This window comes from Ursus arctos, unplaced genomic scaffold, assembly GCF_023065955.2.
Source record: "Ursus arctos isolate Adak ecotype North America unplaced genomic scaffold, UrsArc2.0 scaffold_5, whole genome shotgun sequence".
NCBI lineage: Eukaryota > Metazoa > Chordata > Mammalia > Carnivora > Ursidae > Ursus > Ursus arctos.
The window spans coordinates 42534339-42552997 of NW_026623067.1; the positions used below are offsets into that span (position 1 = coordinate 42534339).

At 43.8% G+C, this 18659-nt stretch overlaps 1 protein-coding gene across 1 annotated transcript; it reads right to left on the minus strand.

Moving 5' to 3' along the window:
• Positions 1-8: 8 nt before the first annotated feature.
• Positions 9-18239, minus strand: PLAC8L1 (PLAC8 like 1). Its single transcript, XM_026498993.4, has 4 exons — positions 18015-18239; positions 12722-12858; positions 1353-1489; positions 9-267 (listed from the first exon to the last, which is right to left on the minus strand). Exons 1-4 carry the CDS (start codon positions 18137-18139, stop codon positions 127-129), a joined length of 540 nt encoding a protein of 179 aa, XP_026354778.1. The 5' UTR covers positions 18140-18239; the 3' UTR covers positions 9-126.
• Between the last annotated feature and the right edge of the window lie 420 nt (positions 18240-18659).

Consider the following 18659-nt stretch of genomic DNA (forward strand, 5'->3'; position numbering starts at 1 on the left):
AAAGACAGTAGGGGAGAAATCATTTATTTTCATACTATTTCCATGAAAGCTTAAGAACAATCCCTCTTCTAAGAGGGGTTTGAAAGGAGGGTGAGGGGGGTAAGGAGGAGGAGTTTCCTTGCTCGGTCAAATAAGGTTGTCCTTAGTTGAAGGAGCTGCATAGATTTCATAGAGTCGGGAGGCCCTCATCTTGAGTTCCCGGGCCACCTGACAGATGGAAAAGGGCCAACAGCAGTGCACCGCCAGCCAGTCCTCACACAGCGTGCCCTAGAGTGAGACCCACGTCTCTGTCCTGGCGCAATCACACAGGCTCAGCACCATCACCAAGGGTCTCATCCCACCCACCTTCTAGGTTCCGCCAAGTCAATGCCCTAAAGGAACGCCCAGAGACACCGCTCCACTGGGACACCCAAGGGCCAAGCAGCTCAACAGCATATCAGTCCTTGCAGTTCAGAGACCTGTCCTTACTTAGGGCTTTTGGTAGACTTCACACTTGAAACCACTGGTTTCTCTGTCAACATCTTTTGTTTTTCTATTAGGACTTAATACTTAAAATTTCTTTCTTTCATTCTCTGGAGTGGGTAATAAATGCCTATGGCCCAACATTCTCACAAAAGGCGGCACAGGAAGTAAAAAGTACATCCCTCTTCCACAGCTGTCCCCAGCCACCCACTTAACTTCTCTGGGGGCAGCCGTTGTTGGCAGGTTTTTATATACACTTCCAGATAAATTCTATGTCTACACAAGTACGTATATAGTCCTTCTATGTAAATAGTTGCGTACTTCTGTGTCTTGTACTTTTTATTCACTTAAAATATATTTTAGGGATCATCCCACATGAGTATATAAGGAGATGTCTTTTTTATTTTTAACTGTCCACATCCTGATATGTATGACTGGTCTGTGCTCAGTCTCTCATTGCACCTCAGGCTCAGCTGCACTGGGAAGTGACTGGCTCTTTGAAGCATCCCCAGGGAACCCCCAAAGTGAACTCTGCATATGCCCCACGGTCTTCATTTTAACTTAGACCATCCCAACTATATCCAAATTTGGTGCAAGTCTACTCTGTCATCTTCTTTTGATGCAGTGAGAGAGAGTGAAACAGAAGCAGCCCCTTGACCCGTCATCAGCATTATAATAGGTAGCCCTTGGAAATAGCCTTCATCATGTGGCATTTTGGTTCATATGAATGAAATGAGATATTTCTTCCCTTTCCCTTCCCAAAGTCTTCCACTAAGTGTGGTGTTTTTAAGCCTTCTCACCCAGACTTTTTTTTTTTTAAACCACAGGTTTGAAAGACATTTAAGTTCTTATATAGATCCAAGTTCACATATACGTTTAAACACACTTACCCGTATTTTATGTCTCTCTCTGGTGCCAATTCTCAGTGCAAAGGTGGACCCGGGTAACAATGGCCAACAAAGGCACTCTCCATGATGCCTGGCGATGTCACACTCAAGGCACATTGGACAAAACAGACCACAGAAACCTGTCAATAATCACATAAAAGAAAGCCGTGGTTCTCAAATGTGCTCAGAGCAACTTCACGTCTCAAAGACCGTTTACAACCCGACACCATCCATTCAAAGCTGCACTGTCTCCCTGCAATCAGGGACTGAGAATGAATAACCAACTGTCAAAACTCAGTGGATGAAAATTGCCATAACTGAGCCACATCAAAATTGTCTTCTTTTGTTAAACACTGGGAAAGCTGAACCTGATACAATTCTGTTAAGCGTTCACTATGGTAATTGTTTTTTCCTGTCAAGAGAAAAGCATTAAATAATTTTTTACAGTTGAATCATAGCTGTTGCTTCTATTATGTTCATCTATCTATTTTCAATATTTAAAATAGACCCAGTATATGATACTTGTGAATAGCAGGCGTCTCTGTAAATGGGATTGAAAGCTCTTTTATGGTGCATTGATTCTGCCTGCTATTCTCATCAGGACTATATTCTATTTCTCAGGCCAGAAGGTTACTCTGATTTTTGCTAGTTTCATGGAGCCACTGACATCTGCCAGTTTTAATCTGTAAACTATTAGAGGCTTGGTTCCTTGAACATCAACTGGAAACAGTTTGTCATTTATTGATTCATTGATCTTTAACTCCTGATATTGTTTCCTACACATTCTGCCTGACCCATCTAATGCAGAGGCTCTGTCTTAAATATGTTTTGGGTCACAGACCCTTTTGAAAATACAGTGAGAGCTATGAAGTCACTCCTCAAGGGAAAAGAAAAATACACAGACATGCAAATGGTACATTCAATTTTGTGGGGTACAAGGATCCACTGAAAACTATCAACAGAGTACAGGTTAAGAATTCCTCATATGCAGTTAAGATGTTATGTCATCTAGCATCGCAAATGAGGACGACCTTGAAGAACGCAAATAATTAGGACTATAAAACAGCAAAAAATTAAACAAATAAAATAAATATCAAAAAGCTAACCATGACCTTTAAAGCATGTACGCAATAAATGTTATTCAGACATAACTTATATACAAGAAAATGAACGGATCGTAAATGTTATGTTGGGTGACTTGTGACAATCACATTCTCATCCAAGTAACCAAACAAGTACAACACTGATCTTACAGTTCCCTTGTGCCCCTTCCCAGACAACCCCGATCTTCCCATCCCCACTGCAGAGGCAACTGCTGCTCTGATTTCTTATTTCTTATTTTTAACTGTCCAATTCCCATTGATAAGTTTTACCTCTTCTTGGACTTCATATAAAGGGAACCATGTTTACTTTTATATCCAACTTCTTTTATTCAATATTATGGTTCCTGAGGTTCGTCTTTGTGGTTATGTGAGTCTGTAGTATGTTCTTCATCGTTGCTGAGTAGTATTCCAACATGTGAGTATCGCACAGACCGTTTCTCCGTACGCGCACTGGCTATTCCAGCCTCTGCTATTGTGAACACGTACTATGAACATTCCTGTACAGGTCTTCATGCGGACATATATTTTCTTTCCCTGTAGGTGGATTCCTGGAAGTGGAATTGCTAGGTCATGAGGTAGATTTATGTTGAACTTGACAAGACATAAACAGTTCTCCAAAATATTTGCACCATTTAACAATCCCACCAGCAATGGATGAGAGTTCTAGTTGTTCCACGTCCTCACCAACGTTTGCTGTTGTCGGTCCCGTTGCTTTTACCCATTTTAGTGAGTATGAAATGGTGATGATCGCAGCCTTTAAGTGCACCTGACAAAAAAGTCTCATATACCGTGTCACTAGCACTAGAACTTCCCGTCAAGGGCCTGTCTCTGCTACCTTTCCTCCCTCCCCAAACAGTGGGGAGTGCAAAGTTCCACTCCCAGATTCAATGACAAAAAGCAAAATGCGAGGAATGCTGTTATCATCTTAGAAGCTCAGAAAGATGTTCCGGGAGTGTGGACTTGACCCTGGCTGTGAGAGGCTGAGGCAGCACATGTGCACACAGGCGTGAGGACCCCGCAGGGAGGACAAGGAGCAGCCTATCTTTGAGGAACAGAACATCTATTTCATCCATTCAGGAGTCTTGAGATAATCCACTAAATCTCATACTGTAGGTGTCCCTTGCCCCCAAAGCAAACTCTGAATTCAGCCTTCAGTGAGTCTGAGATGTTTTAACCCACATTTAAAAAAAAATCATTACTCCCAGCCAGATCAGAAGGCCCCATCCCGCACCAACCACTGGGATGAACAGCTCAGAAGACAGATGGTGCAGTCAACTTCCTGCGAGTTCACAGTGGCCATACTGCAGGCAACCCTGAATTAGAAGACTTGGAAATCATGGCACATAAAAAAAATCAATCAAATCTCATTTTATGCATGGATTATGAAAGAGTGCAAATGCCTGCAAATAAAAAATTAATCAAAAATTGCATAATTATAAAGCTGGCAAGCTAAGTGAATAATAAATTGTGTTTACACAATTGCCTGAGCAGCACCGCTATCATCGGCAAGGAGAAATGCCCACCAGCCTCAGTAAGTGTATTGTACAGATGTTTTGTGCATTGGAACTCCTGTATCTTATCTTTATGACCGGTATGCCTTTTAAAAAAATACATGCTGTTATTTTTATTTTTAATCCTTTCCATCAGATAGTCATGTTATCTAAGCATTCATTAGGATGCAGTTACTAGATGCTGAAGGCAACACACCAAAACGCACATTCAGTTACCTTGGGACAGCAGTCAGATGTGATTATATAAAAATTAAAAAAAAAATTACCGTGAAAGCCAAATTCTCATTATATAATAGCTAACATTAGACTTTACCATGTGCCAAGTTCTGCTAAAAATACGTTGCATTCATTAACTCACTTAATTCTCACAACAATCCTATAATACAGATACTCTTATTGTGTCTATTTAACGGATGAGCAAACTGATGGCCAGAAGGATACGTTTATTAGGAAGGAGCAGAGGCTAGATTTGAACTCAGGTAGTCTGGCCCCAAAGTCTTAACTACTACACACAACACCAAATGTTCTCATGTTTTATGTATCTAGTATGTCACAATGGTTGTGGATCTGTGTGCTCCAAGACAGTATCCTTACTACCACTAATTTGTATTTACTCCCATGGGATACTCTTACATCATGCAACTTTAGAAAAGTTCCTTTTTGTCAGATGTTACAGCTCTACACGGTGGAGTGAGTGGTATTAAAAACTCTTGGCTCACACCTCAAGAGGAATGGGCAAGAGTGGGACCATGGAATACTGTCTTAAAGACTCTCCAGGAGAAAGTTTTACAACATAGTTGCTAACTCCTACAAATCAACATATAAAGGATTAAACAAAAGAAGAAAATAGGGATAGGACATGAGCAGCTAATTTACCAAAGAGGAAATACAAATGGCCAATACCAACCATGAAAAGCTAGTCATTAGTAATCAGGGAAATGCATATTGAGAACATCGGAAACCCATTAGCATGCCAGATTTTTCAATATTCACATTGTGGGGAAACCATAGAGAAATAGGTACACAGCCCTTTTGAAGGCAACTTGGGTGAATCTAGTAAAACTCTAAGTACACTAGGATCTAGTAATTCCACTCGCGAGGATCTACCCTAGAGTAAGAGGCGGGACAGGGATGTCCACTGCAGCATTATTTGTCGCTTGAAATTTAAAACTTCAGTGCACACTAATAGGTGAAAGTATAAATAAGCCACAATGGTATAAATCATACTATGGAATAATTAAGAATGCAGCGAAAGATTAAGTACCAACGGAGTTAAATCTCTAAGGCATATTTTGAGTTTAAAAAAAAAAATCAAGTTGCAGGGGCACCTGGGTGGCTCAGTTAAGCGTCTGACTCTTGATTTTGGCTCAGGTCACGATCTCAGGGTCATGAGATCGAGCCCTGCATCAGGCTCCAAGCTCAGCACGGAGTCTGCTGGAGATTCTCTCCTTCTGCCTCTCCCCTGGTTATGCCCCCCCGCCCAAATAAATAAATAAATAAAACCTTAAGGGGCACCTCAGTGGCACAGTCAGTTGGGTGGCCAATTCTTGGTTTCTGCTCAGGTTGTGATCTCAGGGTCATGAGACTGAGCCCCACATCAGGTTCCATGCTCAGCAAGGAGTCTGCTGGAGAGTCTTTTTCTCTGTCCCTCTGCCCCTCCCACTCTTGCTCTCTCTCTCTCAAATAAATCTTTTCTTTAAAATCCTAAAAAAATATCAAATTGTGTAATGATACATATAGCATAATACTATTTATGCTTTGTTTAAAGAGTTACAAAACAATAGTATATATTACTAATGGCTACATATATAAACACAGAGAAAAAGACCTGGAAGGAAACCACCATCCAAACTGATTTAATAAAAAAGAGGAGACATGATTTCCTTTTCTGTAATGCTTCATTTTTTTATAAGGTGAACACATTCATGTGTTATATGTGTATATACATATATGCAAATATATTATTATATTTTATTTACTTGTTTGTTTATTTTAAGGGGCTCAGGCTTAAAAGGGATTTGAGCCAGAAATTCAGCCTCTTCCTCTTACATTACACCCAAAGCCCTGGTGGTTATATAAGCATCCACCGCCTAAATGTTCCTGGCCTGTCCTCTGAGATGGGCTCCACCCTCATGCATGGAATGTGATTTATTATTCATCCTTCTCACTCACAGGGGAGTCGAGATAAAAAGAAAAAGCCTACACAGAACCAGAGCATGGAGCCCCAGAAAGCAGAAGTAGGAAAGGTGGGTGGAAACTGCAGCGAGGCACAGTTCAGATCAATTATTACAAAAAGGCAGAACCATTGAACAGTGAGAGATGCTCAAAAAGAAATGGGGCACACTCATACACTGTGGGTGGGAGTGTAAGGTAATACAGCTTCCAAATGGAGATCCACTTGGCAGCAGCTATCAAGATTTAAAATGGTACATACCATTTGACCAGCAGGTTTGTTCCTCAGCAATTGTCCAACAGGTAAACTCACACATATGCAAAATGCCATCTGTACAAAGACATTCAGGGAGCATTGGTTTGAACAGCAAGAAGTCTGGAAACCACATTAAGGTGCACCAATGGATTTCTGGGTAAGTAAATTATGGTACACTCATACAATGGAATCTATGCAGCAATTTAAAATATTGGGTGCAGAACAGTGTGTGTTTACAATTCTACTATTTGTGGAAACTATATAAATACAAGTACAGCAAAAAATCTGGAAGGAGAGGTACCAAAAAATTAACGATGATTATCTCCAACACTGGGATTACAGGATACTGGGTTTTGTTCTTTTACAAGTCTTCATATTTTTCTTTTTTATGATGATTACATGATAGTTGCATAATAAAAAGAATAATCTACTTTCATTTAAAATTATTTTATATCTTTACAAGTATATAGACTGTATGCGGACTCAGGTAAGAGTAGTTGCCTCTGGGGGATCTGGGTGGACAGATGGCAAATCTATCAAAGGGTAGGTACTTTTGAATTTTGCATCAGGTCCATGCCAAACTACTCAAAATCTCTTTTTTTAAGATTTTTATTTATTTATTTGACAGAGACAGCCAGCGAGAGAGGAACACAAAAGGGGCGTGGGACAGGAAGAAGCAGGCTCCCAGCAGAGGAGCCTGATGTGGGGCTTGATCCCAGAACGCTGGGATCACGCCCTGAGCCAAAGGCAGACACTTAACGACCACGCCACCCAGGCGCCCCCAAAATCTTTTTTAAAAAAGATTTTATTTATTTATTTGACACAGAGAGAGTGCACACAAAAGGGGGGGCAGCAGAGGAAGAGGGAAAAGCTGATTCCCTGTTGAGCAGGGAGCTGGAGGTGGAGCTCAATCCCAGGACCCCAGGATCATGACCTGAGCAGAAGGTGGAAGCTTAACTGACTGAGCCAGCCAGGTGCCCTTTTTGGTTTTTTTGTTTTTGTTTTTAAAGCACTGAGCCGGCTCTCAAGGGGAAAAGCCCTCCTAGAAATGCTCAGAAAGCTAACGTTGTCACGTTCTTGCCAGGCATAGTGCAGAGATTTAGACAAGCAGATGAGACGCCAGACCAGCTGACCCCTTCCAACTCAGAGGGTTTAGGATTCTTTCAGTGAAGGGCAAGGAAAAAAGAATCCAGTGAGAATACATGTTAAAATTCATTCATTGATGGGTTGTTCAGCAAATGTTTTTCAGTGCCTCCTATGGACCAGGCACTCTGCTGGGCAAGCAGTGGGGAGCAAGACAACAGTGGTGCCTGCTTTGAGAGACGTACACTTTACCCAAGATACAGTTCGGGGACACAGATCCCAATCTGAGGACTTTTCAATGCCTTCTTCCTTTTCCAGAAAACCAAAGAAAGTCCTGGCCCCCTTCATTCTACACATCTTGGGTATCTGATGATTACTAGTCGCACCAAGCTCTTTACCCCCCAGTGCTTATGGTGCACTCCACCTCTGAGTGACTGGTTTCCTCCCATCCTTCAGTATCGGCTTTAAGTCGGTTCCTCAAAGAAGCCATCCCTGACCCCACTCCCCTATAGTTTCCTTCCATAACACCCTATTTCTTTCATGGCTCATATGGCATGGCAATGGCACAATTGCCATTTTTTTGTTTATTGATTTATTTGCTTATTATCTATCTCCTCTATGAAACCTTCTCTGTCTTATTCACTATTATATTTGTCACGCCCATCACCTGGCTACACACGGGTAGGAACTCAGTAAATATTGAATTACAAACCAATATGGATTAAACCTTCCATGTAAACCTTCTCTGGGGCATCCCGGGATACCTTGCCTCTCACCCACAACATTTAACAGCCACTCATTTCCCCGTGGCTTTATCTTTACAGCTGAGCTTTCAGCAACCCCATCTCCAAAGGACTCAGAAACGCCCATTTGCCAACCCCAGCGCACTGTGAATTCAGATAAAAGCGCCCAGGTGGGAAGAGGAAGGCAGTTTAAAAAATGTAATTGCAGGCGCCTGGGTGGCTCAGTTGGTTAAGCATCTGCCTTTGGCTCAGGTCATGATCCTGGAGTCACAGGATCAAGTCCTGCATCAGTCTCCGCTCAGCGGGAAGCCTGCTTCTCCCTCTGCCTGCAGCTCCCCCTGCTTGTGCTCTCTCTCTCCCTCTCTCTCTCTCTGTGTCAAATAAATAAATAAAATCTTAAAAAAAAAAAAAAAAAGAAATGGAAATCACTGCCGTTACTGACCTTCATTTAATGGATGACAAACTGTAGCAATAATTCTCGACATGCAATGGAAAGCTGTCCCTGGCTGGGAATCTGGTATGGACAAAGTCACGGAAAGCAGTTCTCTTTTTTGCTCCCAAGTTTGTCACAAGTATTTACACAGTGGTCGGCTTGAACCGAAGTTCTTGCCTTTCAAACAAGGAAAGCAGCCCAGGATCCATAGCACGCATGCTCCACCTGCGTCCCGGGAAGGAACGCGCAGAGAACGAGCATTTCAAGTGGTATCACCTGCAAGTTTTCTTCTCAGCTCCGAGACACTGTGAGCAGTCATAAAATGGAGGTTCATCCAGGGGATAACCACTGGGACACAAAACATTCCAGATCACCCTGTACCTTATATCCAGGGCCCCCTCTCCACGGATCGTGCCAAAATGTAAAGACTATTCTAGGGCGCCTGGGTAGCGCAGTCGTTAAGCGTCTGCCTTTGGCTCAGGGCGTGATCCTGGCATTGCGGGATCGAGTCCCACATCGGGCTCCTCCGCTGGGAGCCTGCTTCTTCCTCTCCCACTCCCCCTGCTTGTGTTCCCTCTCTCGCTGGCTGTCTCTCTGTGTCAAATAAATAAATAAAATCTTTAAAAAAAAAAAAATGTAAAGACTATTCTATTTCTCCACACGTCCTCCCCTCTCACCTTGTCCCCAGAACGGGCTCTCAAAAGGACAGGCAGGGACTCCTCAGAAGACCGAGTGCGGTCCGTCAGCACATTAATGGGGGTAGGAGACAAAGCGAAGTAGTAAAGCAGCGTTTGAGGCAGGGGGCTGGTGAGGATGCTTGTTTCTTTAGCCAGCTTTTTAGGTGCTCTTGGGCTGGAGTAGAAATCACTGTGTAGCAGCAGGTTCTATGTCTCCTGACTGAACCCTGCTCTCAACACACTAGAGGATAATAACAACTTACAGTAATAATATTAATATCTCAGATTCACTAAGTGCATTGTTGTGTATTTGTCGGGCATTTCCTGATAACAGCACCCTAATAGTAACTTGGGAAAATCATCCCTTCGCTACTGAGGGCAATACTGATAGGACTGTCCTTTGGAATGACCTAAGCCTGGCAAAATGGACTCCATCTGCTCCACCAATTTTCAGAAGGGAAAACAAAATGGTAAAAATGTTTGGAGTTGATCAGAGTGTCAGCTAGCTCCTGATAATGCAGCTTGTCCCTTCTGAGCTTAGTTTTTAGTTGATTTTTTGATTCTGTGAGCTACCCCAAAGCTTTCAAATGAAACCCAATGTTTATTAGTTTCCCAGAGCTGCCATAACAAATACCACAAACTGGGCATCTTTAAGTGACAGAAATTCTTCTCTCATGAACACAATTAGCGAAGGGGAGGTGGGTGGGGGAGGATGGGTGAAACAGGTGATAGGGATTAAGGAGGGCACTTGTCGTGATGAGCACCAGGTGGTGTATGCACGTGTTCAATCACTACACTGTACACCTGAAACTAATATTACACTGTATGTTAGCTAACTGGAATTTAAATAAAAACTTAGAAAAACAAAGAAATTATTCTCTCACTGGAGAATTCTGGAGGTTAGAAGTATGAACTCAAGATGTTAGCAGGGTTTGTTCCTTCCAGAAGTTCAGAGGAAAAGTCTATTCCATGCCTCTCTCCAAGCTTTGGTGGATGCTGGCAAGTATTGACATTCTTTGGCTTATGGATTATTATTCTAATCTCTGCCTCTAACTTTCCATGGCTTTCTGAGTGTTTGTGTTCAAATTTCCCACTTCTTATGAGAAACACCAGCCAATGGATTAGGATCGACCCTAATGTAGCAGAAGTTCTTTTTAACTTGACTGCACTGCAGATACCCTATTTCCATATAAGGTCACATTCAGAAGTTACAGATAGACATGCATTTTGAGAGGGCTATTCAACCCAGTAGAGCATGCAACCAAAAAAACTGGTCCAGTTTAGTTCCAAGCCAGTGTTAAGAATAGGTTCTAGGCATTATGTTTTCATCTTAACAACAACCCCTGAGGTGAGCACTTTTATTATCCTCACTTCAGAGGGGGCAACATGAAGACCCAGAGAATTTATTCGAGGTCAAATAGCCAGTAAGAGGCAGAGTTAAGATTCGAGGCAAGGTTTCATCTGATACGAACATGTTCTCCTCACCACTACATTATATTCTAGGGTTTGCCCTACTTGAAAATGCACTGATGGCCCCCGACCCCCAGCTACAAGCTAGTAAAGGAAAACGGTCCACTTCCCAATTTGATGCTAGGTCTCCACATCTCCACATGGCTATTCTGCCTTCTCTGTACCTCGGTAGGGGGGACAACCAAAGTCAGAGTATCTGGAAGAGAACGAGGAAGAAAGCTGAGAGAATCTGAGAATGGCTGCCACCATTATCTGATCAGAAGTCCATGCAGGTAGCAGAGGCAGGAAGAAACCTGCTGAGTTCTGCGTCTCATGGGCAAAGGGACAGGGATGGAAGGTAGGGTTTTGTACGAGGCAGTCTCATCTCTATGGGGCCCAGGCAAACAGTGAAGGGCTCAAGCATACAGGACCAGAGCACCAGAACATGGCAGGAGAGCTTTAGCCTCAGCAAGACTCTTAGCTGAGTAGGGACTTGGACCACGTAATGGCTCAGATGGATCTCTGATCAATCCTGTGAGGCTTTAGGAATGAATCCAGATCTTTCCAAAAACCAGCAATGAGCAGGGAAAGCCATATTCTTCAAAAATAGTAGATCCAGGGTCTGCTGGATTTTGAATGTTAGTGACTAACGCTTATCCAACAAAGAGACCTCCCCCCAGCCACCCAGGATACCCCAGAAAGACTCTGTGGCCGAGATGCTCACTAGGGCAAAGGCAGGGCCCAGAAGGGGATGCTGACGTGGTCCCAGAGACTTGTCAGAATGTCCTAAGATAAAAATAGAATTGATGTACTTTGAACTTCATTCCCAGGGGGAAAATCATGTAGCTAGAGGACAGTGTTATTGGTACCTCTCTAGAGCTGCAACAGCACCTGAAAATGTTTCAGTCAACACAGGGGGCTTTTTGTCATTATTTGTGTTCTTATGAGAGTACTACATATTCCTCCTGGAAATACTAGAGAGAGATAAGCAAAAAAGAAAATAAAAATTACGGGGCACCTGGGTGGCACAGCGGTTAAGCGTCTGCCTTCGGCTCAGGGCGTGATCCCGGCGTTATGGGATCGAGCCCCACATCAGGCTCCTCTGCTGGGAGCCTGCTTCTTCCTCTCCCGCTCCCCTTGCTGTGTTCCCTCTCTCGCTGGCTGTCTCTATCTCTGTCAAATAAATAAATAAAAAATCTTAAAAAAAAAAAAAAAAAAGAAAAGAAAAATTACTCATTAGCCTGCCATCTGGAGGCATGCCATAAACATTTGTATTTGTATCCTTTCAGATATTTTAAAAATACTCCCCTCCCAAAAAAAATGGTATCTAACGTGCTTAGTTTTACGTCTGCTTCTTTAACTTAAAAATGTACCAAAACATCTTTCATCCTGTTCAATGTTATTCTACAACGTGACTTTTCATGGCTATATAATAATTCATTGTATGCGTGCCCCCATCAAACATTTTAGGTCGTTCCAGACTGTTGCTGTAATAACCAATGCTGCAGAATTTAATGTTGCTAAATCTTTGCACGTGATTTATCTCCTTAGACTAAATGCCTAAAAATGTAATTACTGGGCCAAAAGCTATGTAACACTTGAGGTTCTTTTTATACGTATTCCTAAACCATCCAGCAGGAAGGTTATACCAATGTATCCTCCCACCAAGAGCAGATGGGGGAGCCCATTTCATGCATCTTTGCCAACAGTGGGTCTTGTCCTTTAAAAAATCTTTGAAGTTACCACTTATTCTATAAAAGCATCCCTATCCCTGAAAAGCAATTTTTTTTCCTGCCAAGGAGTGCATGTGAGTCACTAGAAGATTAGTTCAGTTATTCTAAAGCCATTATATTCCTGTCCTTGTGCCTGATGTGGCTCCTGCACCCAGGGATGCCTTGGGAAAGAAAACCGTCAAGGAGAACTCGAATGAAGAGGGAAAACGTACAGATTCTCCTGTCTCTGCAGACACTGAAGAGGCCGGTGCTCCAGTCTCCCCCAGTCTGGACAATCGCTGTGACTGTGGTCCTGCAAGGGGCTCCCCGGACAGGCTGCTTCACCACAGCCTGGGCTGGTGCATGGCTCCTAGAGAGTCAAAAACAGTAATTTCCTTGAAAACAAAGGTGATGGTTCAGAAGGATAACCATTAAGCCAAGACAGAGTGATGAAGAGGAGAAAGGGACCCAGTGATGCCAAGTGGCTCTTAATTCGTAGCCCAAGCTCCTCCCCACCTGCCCTCCTCCTACTTCTCCCCTGCCTTTGCCCTCTCTCTGTTAATGCCATGATTATTCCAGATCCTGTCATTCACCCTTAAGGTCCAGCCTACTTCCTTAGTGCTTCTCAGTGTTTTGTAATAACTAAATCCATAAATTTGGAACCAAGAGACCTCAGTTCAAACACCAGCATGTCCCTTCCTGGCAGCATGACCTTGGCTGTTGCTTTACATCTCTGTTTCCATTTGTTCAAATGTAAGATTAAAAAAGATGACCTCACAGGATTATTGTGTTGAATGAAGGACATATAATTGGTTTGCTGTGTCTAGAGTGTGTGTAAAAGGTGCCCTGAGCGAGGCTGTACCCACAGGGTTTTGAGCCTTCGTTGAAGAGACTAATAAAGACTTGGGCATGGAAATTGGGACTAGGCTGTGGAAGTTGAACACGCAGTATCACTGAAGTGAACAACCAAGACTTCAGAAGATGTCTTTTTTTTGGTTTGTTTAAAGATTTATTTATTTATTTATTTACTTATTTATTTATTTTGGTGGGGGCAGGGCAGAGGGAGAGAGAGAATCTCAAGCAGACTCCTCACTGAGTGTGGAACCTGACAGGGGCTGGATCCCAGGACCCTGAGATTATAACCTGAGCTGGAACCAAGAGTTGGACACAACCTACTGAGCCACCCAGGCGTCTCAGATGTCCTGATGCCAAAGTACTATATGATTACGGGGGAGGGGGGGCACAAAATACAACTTTGGGATATCCCCTGAAGGGAACAGATATTTAATGCTATCATTCTGAAGTAAAAATATGGGCCCAGGGGACAGGCTTCAAAAGTGAGGTGGAAAAACTGCCTTCTCTTTCTGAGGCCAAAAGCCGGTTTTGCCTAAACTCTTACCGTGGAGGTACCTGGGGTGAGTCTCACAGTGAAGGGTAAGCCGTACCTAGCCTTCTGGAAGGGGCAGAGCAAGAGAATGGTCGAGGGACCGCCCTAGAACGAGTGTGAGCCTGTATATGGTAGTAATTATTCTACTTTGTGCTTCCGTCTTGGCAAGCCTCATTAACAGTTTGTACCTGTCTCTGGTGTGCTGTGAAGAATTAAAGAAAGAGCCCGCCTCACACGTAGGACAAAATAAACAAGAGACAGCAGAATTTCTTTCTGTAACAGCTGCTGTTACAGGACTAGTCACCAAGGCTCAGCACCTGTGACACACGGCCTGGAGGCCAAAGAGGAACATTCCTGAGCACTCTTAAGGCAACACTCTGGGGGCATCTTGGAAACAGCAGAGGGGCCCTTTGAGAACCTCTAAATCGGGGCACTAAATCAAATGGGGGTGCATTGTTCTTGTTATTAAGATCCACATCTCTCTTTCATTCCACCAACACTGCCCATGTCCACGCCTTCCCAAACCTGATGTGCTTTTAATAAACACATCAGCTTGTTAACAAAACAAATGCCCAAGCCTCACTCGAGGCCAAGAGCGCAGGTCTCCAAACAAGAGGTACAGAAATCGGGATTCCTAACAAGGTTGCTGGCAATACCTATGCAGTCATCCTGACACCAGCCGGCCTGAAACCTGACACAGGTGGATATGGGGGCCACTGATGACCACGACAGCCTCTGAGTCTCCCACGGGGTGGGTGGAGACGTCAACATGAGAGATCAAGCAAAGAACACAGAGTAGGAGAGAGGCTGGTGGAGAAGAGGACGGTTGAACATAGCCGGTCTTCAGTGCCAAGGAGACACGAGCTGGAAGAGAGGTTAAGGTCAGGAGCTACCTGTCTAGAAGTGTGAAGTGGAGCTATAAACAACCCGACACCTTCATCCCTTAGGCATTTAGAGACAATGCTTAGAGGCTAACGAGCTTTGCGAGAGCTTGCAGCAGTATTTGAGACCTGGAAAAGAGTACTGGCTCCAAAAAATAAAAACGGCAAAACAGACTGTAAAATTAGTTAATGCTCAGCTAAACACAGAAATCTAGCATTATGCCGATCTCATTAACTGTCAAATTCACAAATATTTTATTACATTCAAAAACAATTTAGAATTCTCATTTTGCAAAAACTCCCAAGTACGAATGATTGCTAAGAATCAAGAGCCAATCATAAAATGAACTAATCGCGGAGAGCCAAATAATTTCAAAAGCAAAATTACAAAAATCCTTTCACTTATTGTACAGCAGAAAAAGTATGGATATAATGTGTGCTATGGGTACACTTTAATACGTTTGTTACAACGTGGGCGTGGGCCCATGGTATGAACTAAATTGTGTTCCCCCAAATTCCTACGTTGAAGCCCCAGCCCCCAGTGTGACTGTACTCAGAGACAGCACTTTTAGGAGGTGATCACGGTTAGGTGAGGAACGGGGTAGGAGCCTGGGCGGATAAAATTGCCATGTAAAAAGGCCACGTAAGCACCCAGCGAGAAGGCTGCAAGCCAGGTGGAGAGCCCTTACCAGAACCCCACCACGTGGGCAACCTGATTTTGCACTTCCAGCCTCCAGAACTGTGAAGAATAAATTTCTGCTCACAAGGCCACCCAGTCTGATATTGTGTTATGGAAGCCCAGAGTGGACTAAGACAGCCATGAAGATTTCAAACTGGTGCTGAAGAAACCACCTTTATGCCTGTCTTATTTCCTCTGCTCCCGTGTAAGTTCCTTGGGGTCAGTGGACACATGCTGCTCCCCCTCCCCCTCCCCCCATAACCCGAGAATCCAGCATACTACCCAACACCTGGCAGGCATGTGGTTATTTGGTGAACTGGACCAAACTGAATATCCGTATCTCTTCTGTTATCTTTGAGTCCTCCTCAAATCTAGTTATAAATTATGTGATCTTAACTGTGTTTCCTTCTCTAGCAAAGGTACACTTCTCAGGTGTGGAGAGAGGAAATAAAAGCAGAGAGGAGCCTCAAAGCTTCCTGCATCCCTCCACAGTCCAGGGCATTTACCGCTCAATGTGATGCTCACAGCTTGGGGTTTCCATCCGATTATCTCTCTGATTTTAGTAGAGGAATTTCTTAGGGCTGAGCCCCTGGATTAGATTTTCCCCTGAAATGAACCATTTACAGCTTGCAGCCCTAGAATAGAATTTTCTGCTTCTAGCTCAGCCTTTTATGATGGCGAGGAAGCCTGTCCTCTATTCCAAATCAAATAGCAAAGAGAACAGCTTCTCCCTGGTCGGGGGGAAAAGTTGCTTTTTTGTGTTTCCCTCATTCTGAACTCAGCAAGTATGTTACTGAGTATCTTAATGCCCTGAATCTTCGGTGATTTTTATATTAAAATGTTTGAACTGCCATGCATTGACTAAAAAGTTTCAGCTCAAGATTACAGCTTGTGTGTCATAATGAAAATACGAAGCACAGCTACCCTCGACTGAGCACCTTCTATGTCCCAGGCACTTCGCAGTTCCTTTAAAACCTGAATAATTCATCAGGGGCTGCTCCAGGTATCAGACTAAAGCACCCGCTGTAGCTCCCTGCACAGCTGTTAGCTCTGTGGATACCCCGGGGCATCTTCTACCACCATTAAGAATAGGAGAGAGTTTGGAAACTGGGGGTGAGGCAGACGGTCACAGAGCTTTGCTACATCAGAGCAGCTCTCCATCTGCCATCAAATTCAGCAAGTTCTTCACTGAGGGGGAAGAGGACAGTTGAGGCCTAGGCACACTAAAATTCAAATGTGGCCCGGCTGCCTTGCAGTTGTCTGACCTTGGGAAACACAACTCGTCACCGCCCTCGGCTGTGGTCTCTCTCCCATAAAACTGGACTGGAAACATCCTCCCTCCGCAGTGGCCTTAAGGATTAAACAAGATCATGCTCTCGGCACACAGTAGGTTTGCAGTGGGTGGCGGCTACTGTTATTCTAACTTCATGATCCTGCACTTGCCCTGGGGCCTTCTGTACCCTTTCCTGAGAAACAGAGAATGGAGGCAGGAGCTCTGTGGCAATTTCTCAGGTGTCGCATGTGCTGCCCAAATACCTAAAACTTCAATCCCGGTGTCCCATCATCCAGTTTTCCCAGGACTAACGATTTTCCCAGGAGGGAGAAATATCTGGGCTCAACTCAGGACATCCCCAGGTGAACCAAGTTTAGTCACCCCAAGAGACAAGCAGCGGAGGGAGGCTTCAACTGGTGGGAGGCAAGAGACTGACTGGAAGCACAAGGCACGAGGCCCGGTGCTGGGAGATGGAGGAGATGTACACCCTCTCCCCTTTCTTTTTTTTTTTTTTTTTTTTTATTCGACAGAGATAGAGACAGCCAGCGAGAGAGGGAACACAAGCAGGGGGAGTGGGAGAGGAAGAAGCAGGCTCATAGCGGAAGAGCCTGATGTGGGGCTCGATCCCATAACGCTGGGATCACGCCCTGAGCCGAAGGCAGACGCTTAACCGCTGTGCCACCCAGGCGCCCCTACACCCTCTCCCCTTTCTGACCTCACTCTGTTCTCCTCTTCTTGCTGCCGCTAAGCACATTCCCCACTCCGTGTCCCCACTTGCCTGGTGCTTCGGCCGGGGTGGTATGTGGTGTGTGTGTGTGTGTGTGTGTGTGTGTGTGTGTGTGGTTCCTGTCACCCTCTTCCTTGATGAAACTTGGAATACTAAAAAGGGTTCATTCTGCCTTCTACCCAGGCTTCCTTGATTACTTCAAACTTAAATGCAGCCAAAGCCCTGGAGTTTTGATTTCAAAGGACTAGAAATTACTGGCAGCCACCAGAAGTCAAGTTTCACTTGGTAAGGGTTCAACATTTAACGTTAAGAATAAAGAGACACCCTTTCACCCAAGCCAGCCCTTCTCTTTTCACTAGCCAAGCAGGGCCCGAAGGAACTAATCAGTTGCCCCTTTTCAAGTACCCATGGAAAATGATAGCAACTACTTTCTTCCCAAGCCCAGTTTTCTTCTCTTGGCGCTTCATAAGGAGACTGATTTTTAGACAGAGAGACACACAGAGAGAGAGAGAGAGAGATTTCATATGCTACCCAAAAAAGAAAAAGTTAAGAGAAAAGAAAAATCACCCAACTCTCTACCTCACATTGGAAATAAAATGTTGTTCGTCTTCAGATGAGATGAATGAAAGCAACAGAGGTGAGTGTACGCTGAGTAAGGAAACATCCTCGGGAAATTTAGAGAAGTAATTTCCAAACCAATTCATAGTGAGGTGTTTTCCTGTTGCTAGGGCTCTCCTTCTCCCTTTGAAAAGAGGCTGACTAATTCTAAACTTAGATTCAATCCAAAGTGAAGCATCTCTTCTAAAGAATGTTGCGTTGATATTCCGGAACCTGAAGTCACAGCACTGTAACTAACAGACATCTTATTTCGTTAAAGACACATACACATCTAACTGGACATGTCTGTGTTCAGGGTATTAGGAGTCTCTTAAGTCTGCCTCTAAGACATGCCTTTTGGAGCTGTGGAACCCAGCAATGCTGAAAATGTCCAGAGAGGAAAAAAACTTGAGAAAAAATTGCAATTGAGGGAAGAGGTCTACAATCGTAATTCAGGGTTACATGAGAGAGGCCACAGCAGGGAATTGCCAACTCTACTATATATTCTTCACATCAGACCCACAGAGAATGACTGTGGAGGTATCTGAATTTCAAAGCATTTGAGCAGGTTGGTGAGGAAAAAAAGCCTTTATTAATATCTCCCAAATCAAGATTCTTCAGATACAC